General features: G+C 35.2%; 1 protein-coding gene across 3 annotated transcripts in view; it reads left to right on the top strand.

Moving 5' to 3' along the window:
* The window catches only part of CNOT4 (CCR4-NOT transcription complex subunit 4), a 147,828-nt gene that overhangs the window by 112,857 nt on the left and 19,195 nt on the right, over positions 1-15,776 (top strand). For 2 of the 3 annotated variants that reach the window (XM_036246161.1, XM_036246163.1), the window contains exons 8-10: positions 958-1,015; positions 2,911-3,160; positions 3,921-4,418. In XM_036246161.1, the coding sequence (XP_036102054.1) occupies positions 958-1,015; positions 2,911-3,160; positions 3,921-4,418 (806 nt within the window). Of the gene's footprint in view, positions 1-957; positions 1,016-2,910; positions 3,161-3,920; positions 4,419-9,071; positions 10,841-15,776 lie in introns of those variants that run through there. The other variant, XM_036246162.1, reaches the window with a different exon arrangement.

The raw sequence follows: 15,776 nt of genomic DNA, 5'->3' as shown, positions 1-15,776 counted from the left end.
AGAGCATCTAGCAGTGTTTCTGCAAAAGGAACTCTTGGTATTCAGGTTGGGTACTAGCCCTTGTTAAATTTTTTTAGAGCAATTAAATGTGGTACCAGAAAGTTGTATGTATTTTCAGGCAATAAAATAATTTTGAGAAATACAGAATTTTAATTTTTGGGGGGTTCTAGTAGTGTGTCAGAAATAAGTATTTATATTTGGGAACTATTGCTTATCTTTTGGCTGAAGTTAAATAAAGTTAGTTGTAGGAATGGCTTGCTAGTTCTATGTCAACACTATGTCAGTGTTTATGTTTATAAAGGTTTTTAAGTCAGATGAGTTAAGATGGACTTAGTGTTAGCAATTCTGTATTACTTTACAGTGGTACTGAATTTTCTCTATATGGAAGTCAGGTTTTAATTTTTTTTTTTAAATAGTCAATTGTTAGCACAAAGGTTTGTTTCTATTAGTCATGTGTCTGTGTGTACACATGCACATGCCTTCTACAGGGTTGTGATTAGGATATTGAAGTATTAAGTTTATGGCTCTTAAGAACCTGTGGAGTACAGTCCAATAACTTTTATGTCCCCTTTTAATTTTTCAAACACCTAGAAAAATGAGTATTATTTCAAGAAGTTTAATGGGGAATGTGTTAATTACATACATAAAACTAAATAATTGATTAGACTTTTAACCTGTTACTTGGAGTAGTATCCATTTTAAGTAGTACTTTTTAAAATAAGCTATTGTTTCACTTATTGTTTTTGGAGAACCTAATTAGAAGGAAAGTTGTTCAGGGGTAGGGACTTTATCTTTTATTTCTTTGTATCCTTAATATCAACCTAATGTCTTACATCATAATGCTTCAATAAACATTAAGAGGATAGGATGTCTATTTTTCTGGCTTTTAGGAAGTTTATTTTTGTTGTGGGAGAATGACTTTAAGCTGATTTTTTTCTATTTGTTTTCTTTTTACAGCCCCATTGACAAACCTTCAGATTCTCTCAGTATAGGGAATGGTGATAATTCCCAGCAGGTAAGATTTTAATACTGTATCTTTTCATTTATCTACTTTCCCCCAAAAATCAGGACATTCTATGTAAGTGAATTTTCTAGATTGTGAAAAATACTTTAAATTTTAAACAATTTAAAAACATTTTTAGTGGACATCATTGTTAAATGTATTATAATTAACCTATTTCTCTACAGAATCTGTAGAACATTTTTTAACTGTTTCATAATGACTCAGAATTATCATTACGATCATATACTGTGTGGCAATATATTAGTGTCCTTAGAGTCTGCTATTATTGACCTGACATGAAATGGTCCCAACTATGCCTTCTATGTTCCTGATTTTAAGCATTGTTTCTATGCTATATGCTCCCTTGTCCCTTGCTTTCAGCTTTATTTTCTACTTTTCTCAGGGTACTTGTTCTCAACAGCATTTCCCCTTCCTCCAAATGACTATGGGATTTGAAACAATAAACCAAATAGTTAAATTCAGAGTTGCCCCCACAGCGATATGAATGAGGTCCTGATCTTTAGAGTACGCTTTGCATCATCTTGCCCAGTTGCTAGTTTTTTACTGGTTATGTTTCTCTACACTTTCTTACATTGGATTTTTAAAAAAATGTAGTCCTAATCTCTTCTAAGTGTTGTGAGAAACTTAGAGATCTGAAATACACTGCTTTTCCAAAATATTTGCTCAGAAATTCCATAAGAGAATTTGAAAATCTGTATGTCTCCTTGTGTATTTTAGGTTAACATTTAAGATTTTTAAATAATAAGTTTTAAAACTTGCAAAGGAAATATTGATATTTTGAATTGATCAAAACAATTTATGTAAGTATAGATTTTGATGAAAATTAGTTATTAAACAAACACTAAAATTATATTGGAAATTCATTCCTTATTGAGATAGATAATTAGTTTTTATGTATTAAAAGTAGTTTTTATGTACCCCTAGATGAGTATTACCTTTTGGTACAAATTTCAGCAGCAATCCATTACATTTTCATTTTTCTAAATGTAAGTGCTAAGATGTCTTCTTCATATAAATGATAGATGGAAGAAACAGTATTACATCAATATTACTCAAGTTTTTTAACTTTTTCTGAATTAAATACCTAAAAATCATATAAAGATTTATCATAAAAATAATAATAGTTATTATTATTATTTGTTAATTCTCACCCGAGGATATTTTTCCATTGAATTTTTTAGATAGAGTGGAAGGGAGGGAGGGAGAGAGAGAGAGAAACATCGATGTGAGAGAGACACGATTGGTTTCCTCCCGAATGACTCCTACCAGGGCCAGGGATCAAACCTACAACCCAGGTATGTACCCTTGACTGGGACTCAAACCTGAGACTCTTGGGTCCTCGGGCCGATGCTCTAACCACTGAGCCAAACTGGCCAGGGTGCATAAAAATTATTTTTAATGATGTGTTTGGAAATAAGTTGTTTAGATCGTCTTTCCATTTTTTTCAAAACTAATGTACTGGAATCACCTAGTTTATAAGAATCCAGTCATTAGAGTCAGTCATTTTCTCATCACCAACCTGAATATTTCTAATACATATTTATTTGACTCCTAGAAAGTTTTTAGGGGAAACTTTGTTGGGGAAAGTATTATAGTTAGGTCCCAGAGAGTGAGAAGTATTCTTTTTTGTGTAAAGTGAGAGGAGTTAGGTTGTAAAAGGAGAGGAGACTGGCTTAGTCTTTTCAGGAGGATCAGTTTTAGAAAAGAGTACTTATGCAAATTGATGGGTCTTTTTGAAAATTTGTGCTCTTATAAAAAAAAAGTCTTCAATATCCCAGTTTGAAGACCACTATTCTAATACTGTTTGTTGCTAGTTATTTTAATTGTGGTTTATTAAAATGTATAAATTTATATTGATTATTCTTTTCTTTTCCTATTTCATTTAGATACCTAACAGTGATACACCTTCACCACCTCCTGGTTTATCAAAATCTAACCCAGTCATCCCCATCAGTTCATCCAATCACAGTGCACGCTCTCCTTTTGAAGGGGCAGTAACTGAGTCACAGTCCTTATTCTCAGATAACTTTCGCCATCCCAACCCTATTCCAAGTGGGCTTCCTCCTTTCCCCAGCTCCCCACAGACATCTAGTGACTGGCCTACAGCACCAGAGCCACAGAGCCTCTTCACATCAGGTATGCAACAGTACTGCCATGTGGTCATAATTATACTGAGACTAAAACGAGACCCTCGCTGGATGTGTTTTTATCCTTTTTCATAAAAAAGTAAACATTTGAATAAACTGCAAGGAATTGCATGGTTAGATAAGTTGTTCTATGACCTGGAACTTGTTCTTTGTTAATAGACAGATTTCTCCAGAAATCAATGGTAGGATCATTTTTTCCCATAGTAAAACACTCATTTCCTCTAAGAATTATTAAGAGCTTACATTCTTATTCAGATTTGTGTTTTGCCCAGCTCACAAAAGACATTAACATTTGTATTTTGGCATTTTTGAGCCATTTTCATATTTATTTATTATTAGTTCTGTTATTAATGTGAATAGCATCTATTGTCAATGGAGCAGACAAATTATACTTTTATCTTTAATAAAAACATTTTAAAATATAAACTTTACTAATACATTCTGTAATATCCTATTTGTTATTTATTTCATTCAAATTGCTTATTCTGGGTTTTGATTGTTTCTTTCATTAGCACAATCAGTCTGTATTACTCAGAGTTTTTGAAGTTAGTAACCTAAGAATGAAATCATTGCTAGAAGTATATGAAGTCTTTTGTAATTTTACAGTCTTAATGTGCTAAGAAATTATATTTTATATATATTTGCCTTTATCTTGTAATATGATATTTAACTTTCACTATTATGAATACTCATTAAATATGAAAGTGACCTATGTATTTTAAATTCATCACTAATTTTGTCCCCAACAGAAACAATACCAGTATCATCCTCTACAGACTGGCAAGCAGCATTTGGCTTTGGTTCTTCTAAACAACCAGAGGATGACTTGGGTTTTGATCCCTTTGATGTCACTCGAAAAGCCTTAGCAGACCTGATTGAAAAGGAACTGTCAGTCCAAGACCAGCCTTCCCTTTCACCCACGTCTCTTCAGAACTCCTCTTCACACACTACAACCGCCAAAGGTCCGGGCTCTGGATTCCTGCACCCTGCTGCACCTACAAATGCCAATTCTCTCAATAGTACCTTTTCAGTCTTGCCACAGAGGTTCCCTCAATTTCAGCAGCACCGAGCAGTTTATAATTCATTCAATTTTCCAGGCCAGGCAGCCCGCTATCCTTGGATGGCCTTTCCACGCAATAGCATCATGCACTTGAACCACACAGCAAACCCCACCTCAAATAGTAATTTCTTGGACTTGAATCTCCCGCCACAGCACAACACAGGTCTGGGAGGGATCCCTATAGCAGGTAGGTTCATTTATAGCCCTTGAGAATTTGTGATTAACTCATGCCTTCAGGTTGTTGAGTGGGTGGGGAGGGAACTTTGGAATAACAGAGTACTTATCGTTAGTCTTGGAAATTTCTGTGGAAAAAAATATTAAAAGTCCTTGTAATCTGAAAACTTTTTAATTGGGTGGATGCCTTGTAATATTGAGCTTTATAAGGATGGTGGAGTATTATACCTAGTTACTGCTTGGAATCATTTCACTTAATAGGATAGTTATCAAACTTTCACATGCCATAAAAAGACCCCAAAAAAATAAGTCTCTGAAAATATGGTGCCAACACCATGGTAAAAATTCTGACTATACATTCTAAAAGTAAACTGGTTCAAAAATATTTTTTAAGATGTAGTAAGTGAGAGCATGAGGGATAAAGCCACTTTCTAACTACTTTTGGCAGATACTTATTTTGACTGATATACACATACACACACATCAAAACTGTGTTATATGGTAATAAAGTATTTAATATTTGAGAACTCTGATTTCACAGACATCTATGTGCATAAGTATACTTTCTGTGAAAAAGGAATTATTCAAGGAGAGAGATTTTCCCTTTTGGTGTGTGATTTTTATTTGGGAGGGAAATTTAAGTTTCTGTAAGTGATGCCAGAAAACTTCTGGTTTGTACTGTTAACTTGAAGGTTTCAGAATTTGGGGGATTTAAGGTCCCATATAGTCTTAGATCAAGTGAGTTCTATATCTAAAGGAATCATTCTTATTAATAGTTTTTAAATTTTAATTTGGGCTTTAGAGGTGACTGGTAAAAGAGTTTGTTCCTCTTCTGATTCTCTCAAGTAGAATAGAATAGTCTCTGACTCATATATAATTTATGAAATTTATTTTAATCTTTTGTCATAGCCTTTAAGATATGACATGGCACAGCATTATTGTCATTATGTACTGTTACCAGCAAGGCGTTCATTGTCTTTTTAGCAAGTTTGATAGATGAATTTACAGAGATCCATCGTAATTCTTTGGCTCTAATCTCTTTGTGATGAACAGTCTTTTATTTTTAAGACAAGTAGAGGGGTTGAGAGTATTATTTGTGGCTGTTGATATAGTGAAGTTAACAATTAATACAGAGAAGTTAATTTACATAATCTTGATAACACTTATGTAGTAGTTTGCACATCAGTGGGACTCATGATATTTGGTTATTTGATATGGTAGTTGGCAGGTGAGCCAGAGTGCACGGGAACACTAAGTGTTCAGTTTTTGGTACTCCTTTTATTCTTCCTTTAGAGACAGCATATTAGAGTGTAATTTTGTTTTGCTTTTGTTTTAACCATTTAGAAATGTGGAATTTTAATTACTAGTAGTGTATCTTATAACTGATTATAAAATTAAAGTTAAAGTTACATTTCCCTAAATATTCTAAACATTTAAAAATAAAATATTAAACCAATTGTATTGAGTATTTGGGCTCTTATTTGCCCCCCAAAATTAACTAGGCCATGTGGGTAATACAAAAGAAATATAAAATATGAGTACTGTTTCTAGGTACTTTACAGTGTAGTTGAAAAGATAAAATGAAGATTATGTATGAAAGTGGTAACTATATGGTACTGGAATCCCAGAGCCATTGATGGAGCTTATGTTGTTGGGGAGGCTTCATTGAAGAAGTAGAAATTGATCTGTACTGTGGTATCTTGGATTTGGGTTAGCAGGAGGGAAAGAGAAAGACCTTTCATGTTGATGGGCATGCTTGAATAAAGGCATAGAGGCAGGAATTGTTACTGTGTCATGATGTTAAGCAATCAAACTGCCTTCTGTAACAAGAGGTGCTTCCAGTATTGTACAGAGAATGGATGAGGAGAGGGGAGCTCAGACAGCAAGGCAAACTGCATGGCCTTGATCTGATAGGAAGGAGGATGCCTTTGTGGAACTCTAGTTCTTAGCTGTCTATATTGTGTACTTTTATTTGACGTATTACATGACCATTATCTGTTCTTCCAATTGTATTATTATCATATACATTAGCACAAAAAGAGCAGTTTTAATCCAAATATTTCAAGCCCAGAGGCGTTCTGGAAATGCCACAGTGATAATGAGTAATCACTGATTTGTGAGTGTAGTTGTCTTCATGTTAGTCAAATGAAAAAAGAAATTAAGCGGGAGGTGGAGGAGTTTATCTCAGATTTTCAGATTTTGACTGTGCATACTTGCTTGGTATTTAAATGGTAACTTTTTATTAAGCTTATTATTAAATTATTTGTAAGGTTTCAATGGCTAGAGAGGTTTTGGTTTTACCAAAATATTTGAAATTGTTATCAAGAGTTACACAAAATTCTCTTATAGCCTATAAATATTTGGCAGATACCTCAGGAAGCTGAATGTGTTAAGCCTCAAAACAGAATAGTTGTATAATTGTAGCCAGATGATTACTAATAATTAGAAGTGACAGAAAATAAAATTCTAGAAAACTCTGTACATAACTCTGTCTAATTTGAAGCAATTTAATACTTAGGCAATATCTGCCTCCCCCACCCCGAGTTGTAACTCAGTTGTACTTGAGTTGAGCTACTGAAATAGGTTCAACTTTATATCCTGCGATTAATAAATATCATGATATTTCACACAGGGTAGCTTTTCCTTAAGTGCTTGATAGTGGAGAGTACATACTGTTTCAGTGAGACTAGCCACTTTAAGATATGCTTAGACAATATCCTAAACTGGAGAAGGCATGCATATTTGTTCTTTAGACATGTGGAACAAAATAGAGTCTCTGACCTTCAGGAGCCAATACATAGCGATGTCAGTCACCTACATATCATACAGATACCATATCTATATTTATTCCCTTGTCGTACTTAAATATTTAGTTTTGATTTGTTTCAGTTAATTATTAAGAACTGATTTATCTGAAACCTATCATGGGAAGGATAGTTACCAGAGGTTTGACAGAAATGTGGCTTCCATTTCCTTTGCCTAATTGAAAACATTTTTGTGTTTAAAATTAGTTATTTCCGTAATTAAGACAAATTTTTTTAGCAGCATTTTCTTGGCAGCACATTTGGTTAAGTTTAGAAGGAATTTTGAAATAAATATTCTTGGGGGAAACTTTTATTAGTGGGAGTTACAGTAAGTCCATTCAGATCTTTTTTATTATTGGAACCATGTGCTTTTGTTTTAAAAAATCACTTTTTTGGTCCTAAAAAGTGACTTATCTTATCCAACTCCTCATTTTAGGAATGGCAAAACTGGGTTCCAGAAAGATTAAATAATTTATTAAAGGTCACACATTCAATTAGTAAGAGAATTAGGATAAGAACCTGGATCAATAACTGAAATGTTTTTCCACTACAACATTGATGCTCTCCTTCATAAATGAAGATGACTGGCATATACCTTAACTTGGCTTTCTTCCTGCAATAATTGATTTTTGCTCTCACACACTTGCAGATCCCTTTTGATCAACAGTATTCATGAGACAATTGGCCCAGCTCAGGGATATTGCCTACATTTACAAAATTGAATGAAGTTTATTGACTTGATGAAAATTAATCTTTTGCTTAGTGCTCATTAGCACCATGTTCTCACAAAGAACTCTACTATAAAATTTTCCTTATACATCCTCCTTGCTGTGCACTTAGGGTTTATAGAATCCTTACCAATTTACTGAAAATCTATGAAATAAGCTGTTCTAAAGACTGAAATTTCTTTTCTTCTCTTTGTCAGTGAAACTATCTTTCCAAATGTAAGTTTGCAGATATGTTTTTCAAGGAACTCTGCCAAGATGTTTTTATTCCATAATGCTAAAAATTATTTGGAAAAACAAATAATACTAAGTTTAAGTCTGTAAGCATTGTTGATTCAAGATATACTTAGGGTTGGATTTTTTTCTTCATATTTTTATACATTCAATTTTATGAGAGGGCATTTTTCTTTAAATTTTCTTTGTTTCTGAATTAGCTGCTTTAAAAGTGACTTGATTGAATTTTAAGTCATGTGTGAAATAAGTCACTTGTAGTCAAATAATTATCAATTATAATTAGAAGAACTGATCTCATTTCATGTATAGTTCTTTGACCTAGAAGTAGTCATCTCGCTTTCAGTCAATTGGATCATTGTATTGTTAGCATTTACTTCAAAAGTACAGAATAAATTTTCAGATGCTATATGGTAATTCACCAAATCTGTATTTATATCTTTTTATTTCTCTTTGCTAAACATAATTTCTGCTTCTAAAACATGGATTTGTCATTTTTCCCTTTTAAAAATCACATTTTCACTTATGTGAATTTGGTTTTATTTTACAAAATACTACTTACTATTATCAGTATCTAAATTTATAAGGGGTCCAATTGGCTTGGAAAAGAATGGCTTTCCTGGTCTCTTTTTTTCTGTTTTGTATATTTACAATCCTAACTCTTATTATATTTGTTCTCATATCTGACATAGTATTAAATTTAAGGGTGTGTTTAGAGTGTAACTACTTTCTAGGTACTTGATAAATTTATATTTTAAAATTCATGTCTTGTTTCACACCCAAGATTCCAACCATTAAGCATGTATTTTATATATGTATCAGTATTCCAAATATTGAAATCATTTTTAAAGGGACTGTTAACAAATCTAGTCACCCGTAACTAGACCATGACTGACTTTTCCACAGGGGAAGAAGAGGTGAAGGTTTCGACCATGCCACTGTCAGCCTCTTCCCATTCATTACCACAAGGACAGCAGCCTACAAGTCTCCACACTACTGTGGCCTGACAACAGAACTGAGAGGAGAGGATTAGACTCTGGGGTGCTTGCATGGGCAACCGGATTTTTGCATGATTCCTTTCTGATTTTGCATTTAATGTATACACCCAAAAGAGCCAATTATAAACGTTCCTCATGCCTACAACTAGTGTGTTACCTCATAGTTGCTAAAGTATGTCTTCATTAGTCCTTTAACACAATTTATTAGTATAATAATTTTGGCATTGTTTCTCATGAGTGATACTATTTTTAACTCACAAATAAACTTGTAGTACTAATTAAGATCCCAAATGAGATTAGCTAGAATTGTTCTTATTTTGGCTCTATTATTGAAAATATGCAAAGATAATGGTAGTTCCTTGTTTTCTGATTTGTGAAAAAATGGTAATATCCTAATATACTCATGAAAAATTTGAAAATTAAGAATATAATGTCTATTGCATTCTTTGAATACTTAAGAAAGAATACATATAAAACAAAATTGGTGGTGTCATTTAATGCTCAGAAGGATGTTGTCAGCAATTGTTTTTAGTTGTATGGATTTATATCCTATATTATGCATTACATGTTTAGAAACTGTTTTTGTTCTCTCTCATTTGCACATTTGCACTTTCTTTTTGAATGGTTGTTAATTATATATAGACGGTTAAAAATAATCATTATAGACTAAATGCAATATAATCTCTTTTCTAATGCACTGCCTAGTATACCAGGAAATGCCTCAGAAACAGAATTTCAACTTACAGTTGATTTATCAGAAACTTGAATATGGGGTAAACATTGTATATGAGAAGCAACCATAGTAGTGTATAACCTTTTTCTTTGAACAAGCGGTACTTCTGCAGGATATCTGTTTGGAAATTTCATTGTTTAATAATTGAAATGTGATAATAAAACTATATTACAAGTACCTGACCAGAATGGGACTAAGGTGGAAGAGAAGAGATTGGGGATCCTCTAAAATTAGGCCACGTAAGTTGTCATAGATCATTTTAGTTAATCACAGAGAATAGAATAATAGTACTTTATTAGGACATAATGTGAAGTGATACTTTTGGATAATACATAATTTCTTGAAATAGTTTTAAAACTGATAATGAAAGAAAAAAAGCTGAATTCAGTTGTGAGCAGTGGACAAAAGCTGATTAAGAAAACATGGCCTAAATTGAGCAGCTGGCAAGAAGGGGGAAGTCAGAGCTCCTCTTGAAGTTTTCAGAAAATAATTGTGACTTAAACGAGTTGGCTTCATTTGTTAAAATATTAAAAGGGTAATGTGAGTACCAAAAGACGGAAGCATAGAGATTTAAAATAATAAAACACCTTATGAGGAAATATTTAATGTCATGTTGGAGTTGGAATTTTCAAGGTTACCTTTCGATATAAAGTCTGATTACATTAGTTTTATACAAGTTAAAGATTTTGTCCTGAGATATAATGGGGTAAACTAAAATCTATTCTTAGATATCCTTTGATTTGGTTAACTGAGGGTATAGAAACAGCTGCTTATGTTTCTAATAATTTAAATTATTTTTATGACAGTCTGCATAAGTGATAGTATAATTTTTTGGAAGTGGTTTTAGGACAGCATTACAAGAAATTTAGAAAATACCATAGATTTTATTAGAAGCTTTTGATCATGGGTTAATCGTGGTTTCATTTTTGCTGTAAGAGGCAAAGACATCCACCTAATGTCTGCTGTGGTGCTGAGGCTCTGGGCTTTGTTAACAGACTGAGCTCCTTGAAATGAGGCTTACTAGAGCATAGCATTCTCCAGTCTTCAGTGCAAGCCTTTCATCTGGATCTTCTTACAAAGGCGTAAGAGGTGGTTAGCTCCGCTTTACTTCTCTGTGTTGAGAGATACACCTGTTAAACAAGGCTTCCTTCCTGTGGTAGCTTTCACTCTCCTTTCTCGTTCCTAGCCAGTGCCAAAAAGCTGTCAGGTAGTTTGCCCAGACTTGCTAGAACCAGAACTGTTTTCCTGCCTCCTCCTCCTCCCTCCCCACTTCCGCACACACCATATGTCAGGACAGTGCTTCTGAAGCAATTAGGCTTCAGCTCATATATTTTCACATAGAAAGCTAAAGTTCACCCTTGAACTCCCTTTGTAATTTGAGACCTTGAAAGCTGGAGAATAACAAGCCACACTGTTTTGCTTACTTAATATTTCAAATAGTATGTTTTCTAAATAAAGTGAAGTCTTAAAATCACAGTCATAATTAAGTATACTCAAGCACAGAAGAAAGAATATAGCACACAGCAGAAAGCAGCACTTCACATAGCAAGGAAAGTGATGAAACCAAATGATGGTAAAAAACGAGAAATTCTAAAAATCTTCAAATTGTTTTTTATAAATTCCTGCATCATCGATCTATCAGGCACAGGGGAGATTTGTATACCTTTACCTACTTAACCTTTAAAGGTTGCCAATCTATTCCTTAAATCAGGAATTAAACCTGCAGTCCAGAACTCTTTGGACGTACTTGCAAAGTTACAAGTTTGTGTGTATGTATATCTGTTCATTTTTTTCTGGGGGGAAGATCCATAGTTATTAGATTTGTAAAGGGTTTGGTGACACCCCCAAGGAAAAAAGTTAGGAATTTCTGCCTTGAAATGTTTTTAGTGCCACTGTAGGAAATAGACACTTAGACTGAATGGTTTTAGTCATATGATGAATGTCAAATGCCTCTTTATTTTCTTAAAGATTCCATTAGAAAATGTTTTCTGATTGATAATACTTTCCTTTTCATTCTGCTATTGCATTTTGTTTTTTTCCAGGTGGTGCTTTTCTATACTCTCCTTTTATTTCAACAAAGCATTAATTAAATATTCAAGTGCCTATTCTGTGTAGTGACCCAAGCTAGATCTTGAGGGTACACCATTGTGTAAAGTACAGACCCTGTCGTCAAGGATAACAGTCTAATAACAATTCTATTTCATATTATTTCTGTGAGGTCAACTCTTAATATACTTTGACCACAAGAACAGCCATAGCAGTCCAGACTCATTTTGATATTTATTGCTCTCAAGTGACACCAGGCGGTACCGAATACAGATATTTGAATATTTTAAACGCATAATTTGGCAGGAGAGGAAAAAATCATAGCAGGAAAGACATACACACATTATTCTGATTTAAGTATTTCTCAGTCATGTGCGTGTATGCTCATGTCTTTTACTCCTAGTGTCCTGCAGTTTAGACAGAGCTTGCTATGCATGTGTTCTTGTAAAGCCTTTCTGTGCACACTTTTCCAGACGTGGCTCCTATTTGTACGGTGTTCCAACACCTTCGGGACTGCCAGAGCTCTCCCCTGCTGTGACGTGGGCTTGTGGGCAGCCACTCCCACAGAGGCCTCGCCTCAGAAAGCCAGGAGAAAGGAGTGAATTGCAGGTGCATGAAATCTTACAAAGTGAAGACCACCATGTTATTTACGTATACATGAAAACCAGGGGACGATTTTTCCCTATGTTGAGCTGGAAGGGTTTGGATGTTTTGTTTTGTTTTGTTTATTTGATTATGAAGTTTAATTGGCTCTAAGAGATAGATAGCATACAATTGAAAACAGTATTTTAAAAAAATTATCTTGTAGACAGGTGATAACCCAAAGCATAATATGTATGTCTTTTTCTACAAAATATGACCAAAGTCAGTTGTCCAGTATCCAGCTCGTCCTTCTGCTTTTAGTGCTGCGTCTCTCTCCTCTCAGCCCTTCGATCTGAATGAGTACCTGCTGTGTTGTCTCCTTGTGCTGTCACATGGCAGGAATATATGCAGGTATCGCACATGAAATGTTTAGTGAACTAATTAGACACTGTGCTGATACAAAAGTAAAAATAGGAGTTAGAGAAAAGTTATTGTGAGCTTTTTCAAGGACAGGCTTCATAAAAAGTATGGGGCTTTTTTATTTTGAAGGATGGCTGACATTTAGATGATGAAAGGGGGAAATATAGTAAAAAGAACAGATTGAACAAAAAATTGGAGATAGAGAGTAGCAAGGTAGGTATGTAGTGGTTAGGAGGGAAGGAGAGAAGGGAGATGGACTCGTCTGAGGTATACTGGTTCCATAGGAAGGTGGGGTAAGTGTGCAAAAACCTTGAAACCCAAGAAGACTTTAGTCTTGATGTGGATGTGGTCGATGGTAGACAACTGCAGTTTCTTTAATAAAGATGTAACTTGATTATAGCATTTTAAGATTAATTTGGTAATATCTTTGCTTGAAATTAAGACCATTTAGAAAACAATTCCAATATGTCATTGCTGGTCAGTGCAAATTGCATGGCCTGGATTAGAACAGTAATAGGAATGGAGAAGAAATTATGCGTTAGAAGTCAGAAAGGACCTAAGAAAAAAGCCTTTCAGTTTGGTTAGGTCTCTAGTGACCTTTAAAAATGTAACTTCTGCCCTGGCCAGGTTGGCTGAGCAGTTAGAGCGTCAGCCCTTGGACCAAAGAGTCACAGGTTCGATTCCGGTCATGGGCACATACCTTGGTTGCGTTTTGGTCCCTGGCCTTGGTCAGGCTCTTGGGGGAGGCAACCAATCAATATGTCTCACATCGATGTCTCTCTCTCTCTCCCTTCCTCCCTCTCTCTCTCTCTCTCTCTTTCTCCCCCCCCCCCTTCCCTTCTCTCCCCCTCTCTCCCTCCTTCTCATTCTGTCTAAACATAAATGGAAAATATCCTCAGGTGAGGATTTTTTAAAAAGTGTAACTTTCAGCCCTGGCCAGTGTGGTTCAGTGGTTAGAGAATTAGCCTTTGCACCAAAGGGTCATGAGTTCAATTCCCAGTCAAGTCCATGTACCTAGGTTGCAAGCTCGCACGCTTCTCTCTCTCTCTCTCTCTCTCTCTCTCTCTCTCTCTCTCTCTCTCCACTCTCTAAAAATCATTGGGAAATACCTTTGGGTGAGAATTAACAAAAGAAAGTGTAACTTTCATTAAAAGTTACAGATAGAGGCCAGATTCCTAGGATTCATGAAGAAATGTCAAGGAAATGGATGCAGGAATCATTTGCTTAACACATTTGGCAACAAAGGGGAAGACACAAACAAGATTTGCTAATTAGATGGATGGTAGATCTTAGAAGGCGATGCTTGAAAATAAGTGAGACACCTAAGTGTTTAAAGACAACCACATAGAACAGTGAGAGGAAGACATGGACAGTGCTGAAGAGAAGGTAGGCTACCCCGGTAGGGTGACATCTCTGCTGGTTCTTTGGAGGAGGTCAGCCTCTGACGTGTGGTTAGGTTATGGGTTTAGCTTGAGAGAGGTGGGACAGATCTTCCTCTATATTTGTAGGAATAATCAGAAAAGTTAGGAAAGAGAATAGAATGTGAGATTAGAGAAAATAAGAATAAAGGGGCTCATATCAGTAACTATGGAAGGTATGTTGTATTAGAATAGGGGCAAAAGAGTGGAGTTGGGAGCCTGTGAAGAAAGGAGATTAGACCAGGCTGTGAGAACAAGCCTAGAAGCGTATCGGAAAGAAATGAAAGAATTGCTGAATAAAGATAAGGATCAAATTTTAAAGGTTGGGAGTCTAAATGTGTATGCTTTTGTATTTCCTCTGGTTAGCACAAAGTATCAGGAATGGACAAAGCAAATATTGAGAGGTTAGAAGGTGAAGACAATATTGAAATACCTAATCTTATCAAGAAGGTTCCACTGAGGCAGGAAAGAATCAGTGGTAGTATGTTGAAGAGAGTTCGGTGATTTTAGATTTCATGGGGATAAAGAACAGGTGTAGTCCTGTTAAGGGACTTTCGGGAGACTGGTTAGTATGATGACCTGCTGAACGATGAGTGAGAACCAGAGAAAGGATGGTAGACAACTGCAGGGCTGAGGGTTGGAAAGAAGGCTAGCTTTCGTAACCCCCACGATCTCTGTACCTCCTTTCCCTCTAGTCCTTTCTTGCAAGAAGGAAGTTAGACTGTATGAAAGAATTGTAGAAAGCAGGTTTCCTGTACATTGATCCTTTAAAGGAAAACTTTGCACAATGGAGTAAGTATTCCTTTCGCAAAGTACGGTAGGAGGACGTGGAGGCAGAATGAACGGGGAGGCTCTGAAAAGCCAGAGATGAGATTGGACAGGTGGAGGTAAGCCCAGTGAGGGTGAGGGATTGGTAGACATGTTACTTACGGCGTGAAGGATTGAGACCGAGGGAGTAGGTCTGGTATATGATGAGTCTGGTAGTTTAGGAGCCCATTCCAGGTACGAGGTAGTTTTTACCAAGCTCACATACAAACTAGAAAGAAACAGCTTTCCATCTACATTAAGGAAAGTGTCTCCTTAGTTGGGCTAGGTCATTCTGCTTCATTTATATAACAAATTGGAATTCAAAGCAGTAGATTGGTAAAGAGTAGAGAAGAGAGAAACGAAGAATTTTATAATTGGTTATAAAAATACGTGAACAGTTTTCCCCAGAAGAGAATGTGCACTGTGAATAGATACATACCTGCAAGTTACTAATCTACTCTTGGTCCTTCCTTTTTGTATTCTTAGATAGGACTTTTAGGAAATATTGCTGCAGATGTAGTAGAACAGGGATGGAGATAGAGAGATACAGAGCATATTTTACCTCCTTATTTGATTAATAGCAGATATGTCTAGTTTGGAAGCACCT

The sequence above is a fragment of the Molossus molossus genome, unplaced genomic scaffold, assembly GCF_014108415.1.
Source record: "Molossus molossus isolate mMolMol1 unplaced genomic scaffold, mMolMol1.p scaffold_m16_p_7, whole genome shotgun sequence".
Taxonomy (NCBI): domain Eukaryota; kingdom Metazoa; phylum Chordata; class Mammalia; order Chiroptera; family Molossidae; genus Molossus; species Molossus molossus.
The sequence above is the reverse complement of the archived record's forward strand: the minus strand, read 5'-3'. Positions and strand labels throughout refer to the sequence as shown.